At 35.5% G+C, this 7602-nt stretch overlaps 1 protein-coding gene across 1 annotated transcript; it reads right to left on the bottom strand.

The window, feature by feature from the left end:
• Window positions 1-1371: 1371 nt before the first annotated feature.
• On the bottom strand, window positions 1372-4743 carry LOC106295623 (alanine aminotransferase 1, mitochondrial-like). Its single transcript, XM_013731576.1, has 13 exons — window positions 4397-4743; window positions 3856-3906; window positions 3716-3766; window positions 3581-3646; window positions 3434-3495; window positions 3275-3353; window positions 3097-3201; window positions 2896-3006; window positions 2688-2825; window positions 2403-2598; window positions 2174-2328; window positions 2009-2083; window positions 1372-1921 (listed from the first exon to the last, which is right to left on the bottom strand). The coding sequence occupies exons 1-13, from the start codon at window positions 4607-4609 to the stop codon at window positions 1601-1603; spliced, it is 1623 nt and encodes a 540-aa protein (XP_013587030.1). The 5' UTR covers window positions 4610-4743; the 3' UTR covers window positions 1372-1600.
• Between the last annotated feature and the right edge of the window lie 2859 nt (window positions 4744-7602).

Here is a 7602-nt window from a genome sequence, read left to right as displayed (position 1 = left end):
GGTTTATTGATTCCTCCGGTTCTCCGCATCGAGCACAACATATATCCCCTTGTATTCCTCTTGCCTTTAATTATCTCAACATTATAGTTTCATAGTTTATTTTATTTATCATATTAAGTAATAATTTATGTTAGACAAATTTATTTTAAAAATGGATATAAGACATATTATTTATTTATATGTTATATTCTATAAATCATTCATTAAATATTATAATATATATTCAGTTTACATATCACTAATTATTTTTAATTTTAAAATAAGCATATTTACTATATAAATATATAATTTATAATTTATAAATAAAAATCATTCTTTTTTATCGAAATAATAAAAATCATTCAAAAACCCTTATCTATCTGAATATTGTTTTGGGCTATGGATTTAATGTGGGTGTTTGAGTTTTTTAAAGGCCTGGATATTTTATCCGTGTCTAATCCAAAACCGATCCAAAAAATTCCGGTCCGAACTGAACCATCTTTTTATTTTATTGGGTTTTTGTTATTATGGGTATTTTTAAAGTTTTTGATTTAGGTTTTTGGGAATAGTTTTGGATAAAGCTTTAGATTTTCAAAAAATATAATTCGGATAATGAGATAAAATTTATGGTATTTTTTATGTCATTAATCAGATTTTGGATAAAATTTTATATGCTTTTTGGTATTTTATAGGTTATATATAATTACTTAACGACAATGAAATAAAACCCTAAACCCTAAACCCTAAACCCTAAACCCTAAACCCTAAACCCTAAACCCTAAACCCTAAACCCTAAACCCTAAACCCTAAACCCTAAACCCTAAACCCTAAACCCTAAACCCTAAACCCTAAACCCTAAACCCTAAACCCTAAACCCTAAACCCTAAACCCTAAACCCTAAACCCTAAACCCTAAACCCTAAACCCTAAACCCTAAACCCTAAACCCTAAACCCTAAACCCTAAATCCTAAACCCCACCTTTTAACTCTAAACCCTAAGTTTGTGACTTTTGATAAAACATTAAGTGATATTTTTGTGACTTTTGACTTTGAGTGCTAGTTTGGGAACATAAACTTGATTTAGTGCTATTTTTGTCTTTTTCTCAAATATGAATCATAATTTTTGTTCTTGCATATACATATATGTATTTTATATTTTGAAAATTTAAAAGAAAATTTTGTTGATACAATAACCTTGATCTACATTTATTCTGATTGATCTGCATTCGTTTGTGCTACTTCAGTTTCTAACCCGGTTTTAAAAACACTGCATTAACTGCTAGTGTATTCTTTTTTGAAATTGAGTATTATATTTATTCCAGCTGCAAATCGTTCTCTACTTCCGTATCAGCCACCAAGAAGACAGAGATATGAAAACGTAACCTCGATTTATGGAAAAGCATGCAAGAGTAATTAGTTTAATTGTCTATAAGAAAATTTCTCAATAAAAACTTATGCTTGTTTATCACTATCAGCCAAATATAAAAGAGCAACACAAAAGCTGAATAAGAAGATCCTTTCACATCTTAAACACAAACGTCGACGAAAAAGAAACGGCATGGGTCCTTCTTCCTTATTATTACTCAAAGATTTGATCTTATTTTAGAAACATACTCCACTACTTAGTCGCGGAACTCATCCATGAAGCTCTTGTGGAACTCAGTGAGACGGTTCACGATTGCCGGAATCTTATCCTCTTGAGGAAGTATAGTGCACCTGAAATGCCATGTTCCCGGTACCTGTCTAAATCCAGAACCAGGGACTAGGACTATTCCAGTAGCGTTTAGGAGGCGTTTGCAGTAGAACGTGTCCGGTGCCGTCTTTGCAGCTTCTGCAGCCGCAATCGCCTTTTGTGGAAGGTTAATGCAAGGGAATAGATACATAGCTCCCTCTGCTCTATTGCATGTTATACCCTCCAACTTGTTCAGAGCTTCTTCAAGAGTCTGCACAGTGAGAGCTCAAAAGCATTAACACCAGAGAGAAAAAAAAAACATGATTGCTACTAATAAAGTTCTCTGTGAATGGCTAACCTTTGCACGTCTTGCCATAGACGAGAGGATTCCCTCTTTCTCTGCTATGTATGACTCGTAGGACTCATCACCAGGCTGGATCAAATTTCATTAAAGCTGTTAAAGATTCTAGAAACCGAGCTTAAGCTAAAACCAGCTGATGAAGTTATATACATGTTTTGATACCTTGGGTGGGCTCATGACGAGGCTGGCAAGAATTTGACCAGAGATGTTGGAGCAAAGATTCACAGAAGCCACTTTGTATATCTGCTCTCTCACATCAGAAGTGAAACCAGTAACCTCCATGTAACCGCCTCTCTTCCCACACTCTCCGTAGTATCCTATTTGAAAGAACGAATCCAGTTTTAGATACCATTTTCATAAGCTTAAGACATTAGTTTTTTTTTTGTCAAACCTTTGGAGATAGACTGGAACGAGACTATGGAGATATCCTTCTCACCGTAGCCCATAGACCGGGCCACTTTCTTGAAAGAGTGGAACTTTTTGTCAGGGACGTAAACGTTTTCCTGATAAACCTCATCGGCTAATAGAACCAAACCCTCTTTCTTACAGAAGTCAACAATGTCACGCTGGTTTTCTTCTGAAAGAACCTTTAACCAAAAAAAAAAAATAGACAAGACTGTAAAGCTCTTTACCGGAATAGATTTGTAGTTTTTTTAATGTTGAAGATCAAACTAACCTGTCCTGTTGGGTTACCAGGGTTAATAACCGCCAAGGCTCTTACAGTGATACCCTTTGACTTAGCATCCTCCAGCTGCTTCTTCAGCTCAGATATTTCAAGTCCCCATCCTGATGCTTCGTCAAGGTAGTAAGGAACCTACAAGAAGATGATGACAACATAAGGAAAAAGGGAACTTCAGTCATTATAAAAGGTACAAGGAACGTACCAGACTTCCACCGTGAAGGGCAATTGAAGCTGAGTACAAGGGGTACTGAGGAATAGGGCAAAGGATTCCATCTTTCTCAGAACTTATGAGAAGTTGCATCATCATATGAACCTATAACGATAAGAACATTACTGGTCACCATTAAAACAAACTTGTTCTGTAATTTCCATGAGTTTTAGGGGAAGTTTGATGATAGTTTACCCCAGGGCTTGCACCATCTGTCATGAAAATATCATTAGGATCAGCAGGGAAGCCATCACGTGCTTCGATTCCAGCAGCAATTGCATCACGTAGTCCCTTGATACCCTGAGACAAAACAAAAGATTAAGAGAGAGGATTATTCGCAGAGAGAGAGAGAGAGAGAGACAATGCCACAAACCTGGCTGTGACTGTAAGCACCGGTAGCCTTCCCGGGAATCTGGTCGAGAATCTTCCAAGCACGCGCAATAGAATCAGCGCTGATAAAAATTGAAACATCCATTGTTAAACAAAATCTTTTTACCACCAGAAGGAAAACAACTCAGAGGCTGAACTGTACCTGAACAAAGCATGTGTTTCATCTCGGTCCAACAAAGCCGTGTGGGAACACAAAGCAAGAACCTGAGGGACATGGATGTTACAAGTTTAGCTCCTGATTAACATATGGTGAACAAACCAGAAGTACCATCAAAGCTAAATTATTTACCTCTCTGAAGAACGTTATAGGCTGCTGGCTAAGAGACTGCGGATTTCCGATATTACAGTAGATAATCTGTCAAAAGAGGATACACTTGTAAGTTAGAATCAAGTGTGACGACACGGATTTAAATTTATTATGTACCTCATCAAAGGGATAAGCATCCTTGTTAATCTTCAAATCATCTTGCAACTTCTGTGAGGTGGAAGCAGAAAGCAAAATGAGCAAAAGCAGTTTTAACAATCAGAGAATAAAATTTGGGACCAGGATGGTTGATTTATTACCTGAGCAATGTTGACAATTTCACCACGGACAGCATACTCACATTTCAGAACCTGAGACAACCCAAGTTATAAAAAAAAAACACTGTTTTAAGTAAATAACCAAAACAAAAGTAAAAGACAACAGTCACTAGAGCTATGCAGAACTGTTCCCTCAGAAACTATTCAGTAAGAGCATTATCATGTCAACAGATTGGAGTGAAAAAGGGAAACATAAACCAATCATATAATAATCACAAGGATCGAATCTAGGATTGATTAGATGGATACAGAAAGGCTGGCAAAAACTTTATAATATACACAAAAAGCAAAAATCACATCTTTATATGTGTACAAGACAAAGGATAACTTTATAAAACACAAGAGACACAAATCCATCAAGTGTCAATGATCAACCCCTAAGCAGATGCTCAATAAACCATAGATCATGTACATAGCAATCTGAACCTAAACGTTACTCTTCCCTTTACAACAAATCAAAAGCAAAGAATGCAAATCACAAACAAACAGCAAATACTGATAAAAGACGAAAACAAAACTCTACATTGGGGTTGATGGAGTCAATAGTAACGGGAAGAGAGGACGATGAATCAGAGCCAGTCATGTCGGAAAAGAAACGCGATGAAGAAACAGGAATAGGATCGGAAGCAAGAGGAGAGAGAAGGCGGATGTTGTTGTGATGAGGACGAGGACGAGGACGAGGACGACGAGTCTGATCTATGAGATTTTTGGCTTGGCCAATCACGAATCTCCGCATCTGTGTGGTCGGGTTTTATATAATACTTGCTGCCCAATCTTATGAGATTAGTGGTTTTTGTCTCGAACACGAAACTTCCCAGTTCCTGTTTCGTCTCTTTCCCTTTCACACTGATTTTGACAATTTTTTGCGTACACCGATTTGGAATTTATGGAATTTTGCATTTATTTTCTACGGATTTTTTATTAAGAAATCCGTTTCACCGAATATTTATTTATTTATTTTCTTCCTTCTTTTCCTCTTTCTGTTTTTGTTACGGTCAAATATATTAATTAGCAGTTTAATGAGATCTGAATCGTGGATTCAGACGAAACCATGTGTTTAGTGTCCGAAATCAGCGACTGCGACGCTGTTAATTAGACAGATCTCCTTCTTTAAAAGTGGTATTGGGCCATATTCAAGGCCCGGATTATGGCTAAGTCTCCCTTCTGGCCCAATATGTTCTCTTCTTACGTGATATTCCCTCCGTTTCCTATCGTAAGTAATTTTAAGAAAATGTTTTTGTTTCAAAATATAAGTAGTTTTCGTATTTCTAGGTAACTTTTACATTTATTGAATACAGTGTGACCAATCAAATTAAATAGACTTATTTTTTATTGGTTAAATTATATCTAACCTATTTATTATAAAATATTTTTTAAAAACATAATAATTTTCTTAATCTTCGTGTTTTTAGCCAAAACTACTTATATTATGAAACGGAGGGAGTAGTAAATTTTTAGGGGAAAATCAGTGCTTGGTTCGTTTTGAATCAAACTAACATTGTTATCATTATCTCTTTCTTTTTGTAGTGTTGCAGCTAAAAGTACTGTTTTAAAAAGTTTTATTTTCAGCCTGTTTGACTTTGTGGTTTTAGTTACAATTGAGTTGCCAATGATTTTGGCATTTTGCTATTAAATCATTAGCGAGCTCCATGCATGTATATTGTCAATGAAGAGGCTTGCGATAAGTAGTTATATATATACAAGCTACTTCAGTATGTTGTAGCTTTCAGTGTGAATTAATCAGTGGAAATCATTACAGGCAGCTAAACAAATTAGCATATACAAATATCTTTTTTCTTTTTCTGCATTTGGTTGGAGAAAATCAGAACTTCCCAAATAACACCTTTGTTTCTGACAAATCTGATGCCTTTCATGCGTAAGAACCAAGAACACAGAGAAAGGTGGTCATATGTATATTTCAAGGTTTAAGCACCACCAAGAAGAACATGCTAAGGCTTATAAAGACTTCTCGAAGGTAAAGAAACCACCAAACAAGAAGAGAAGAAGTAGATATTTACTTTCCAATGAAATTAGTAGGAGGAAGCAGAGAACACAGAGGTTGATAATTTGAAGACACCACTAAGCTAGTGGGGGTTTTATAGTCTATTTCCATAAGATTGAATGCCTCAAAATTAAAAGATGAGTTGATATATTTACAAGTAGATTACATAGTTACCTATTCTACAAAAAAAAAAACATAGAAGATCTAAGAAGGAAAAAGAAAAGACCAGAAAAAAGGCAAAAGCACAAAAAAATTTAAGGTTTTCTTGCCGTTGTGATCTGTTGTTTCCTACTTCCTTCAGCAACTATTGGTCGATTACATTTGATACACCTAAGACGCATACATGGGGATTCATGAAAAACAAATCTTGATTGTGTGTTGTTTCTTTACTTGTTCTGTATAGGGTTTGAGCCACTCCTTGGGACTCTTCTTCGGAGGCTATCATTTTCACCTACAAGCGGTTTTGCTTCCTTCATGTCCTTCCTTGTTTGAAAATCTCTCATCGCTTGACTAGAATTTGTCATCCTTGATAGAGAACGTCCCTCTACGCTGTACTTGCTGCTAAAGAAAGCTATAAGTAGCAAAACCAGAGCCACTGACAAGTATCTCTTCATTGCGGACATTTATTCTTATAGTTCCCTAGGAATCTTAAAAGCTTTTTAAGTTGTTTTTGGTATGTTCTGTTTATTGAGAACTGAAACGTGGATAGAGATGGGAGTTAAGAGAAAGTGAGAGAGACGAGAGACTTCTGTAGTTTAGTGCTTTATAGACTAAGATATTTCGTGTTGGAACACATTGTTTTGGGGATCTGATCACGTGATCTTATTTTGACTGCTGCTATACTTATCTTAATCTTGATCATCTACTCAATGATATTCTATAAAAAATCATATATAGAATTCATATGTAGAGAGTCGAGGCAAAGGATCCACATATACACGTTAGCTAACTCATGTAAATGCTTTGAAAATTTTGGAGAGATGGTGGTCATGTGATTGGAGCACGTGATTTCTGGCTACTGTTATTGGGGAACTCAAAAGAGGCTGAAACTGAACTTTGTTTGAATTTTATATGCATTTTTAGAAAACTCGTAGACATTAGACATAACTCTGGAACTTGGAGGTTGTATTAATATTAGAGCATGTTTAACCCTTCGAGCCAAAGTTGGTCTCTTAATAATTTTTTAGTAATTAATCATAGTTAAGAGTTTGATCTTAAGAGACATCTATTTGCTCCGATGGTAGGTTTTTAATTGGGGGTTCTTAAGAAAAAAAAATTATTTAACTTAAATTTTTTAAAGATAAAATTTATTTATTAAATTAAACATATTAAAATAAATATATTAATGTTTATCACGAATTCTAGTTCGAGCAGCCATTATATTACCGATATTTATAGGGATATTTGTAGAGAACATGAGATCCACATGTGAACTTCCGGTGTCTTCTCCTGGTTGGAACTCTGAAACATCATATTGAGTGTATCCATCTCGTTCGTCTTCTACTATCATGTTATGGAGTATGATACATGCTCTCATAATCTTCCCAATTTTGACTTTATCCCCAAAAAGTGTTGGATTTTTAACAATGGCAAAGCGAGCTTGCAAGACTCCAAAAGCGCGCTCGACATCTTTTCGGACAGCTTCTTGATGTTGCGCAAATAAAACCGTTTTCGGCCCTTGTGGTATTGAAATTGATTGGATAAAAGTTGCTCATTTCGGATAAATA

The sequence above is a fragment of the Brassica oleracea genome, chromosome C5, assembly GCF_000695525.1.
Source record: "Brassica oleracea var. oleracea cultivar TO1000 chromosome C5, BOL, whole genome shotgun sequence".
Classification (NCBI taxonomy): Eukaryota; Viridiplantae; Streptophyta; class Magnoliopsida; order Brassicales; family Brassicaceae; genus Brassica; species Brassica oleracea.
Note: the sequence above shows the minus strand (reverse complement) of the source record. Positions and strands in the feature narration are given on the sequence as shown.

Bases quoted from the DNA above. Each gene is read 5' to 3' on its own strand.
- LOC106295623 (XM_013731576.1), bottom strand. From the start codon at position 4,609: ATGCGGAGATTCGTGATTGGCCAAGCCAAAAATCTCATAGATCAGACT. The intron at 3,007-3,096 runs GTAAACTATCAT...TTATCGTTATAG, and splicing joins CAGATGGTGCAAGCCCTGGG to GTTCATATGATGATGCAACT. The intron at 1,922-2,008 runs GTTAGCCATTCA...CTCACTGTGCAG, and splicing joins CTATGGCAAGACGTGCAAAG to ACTCTTGAAGAAGCTCTGAA.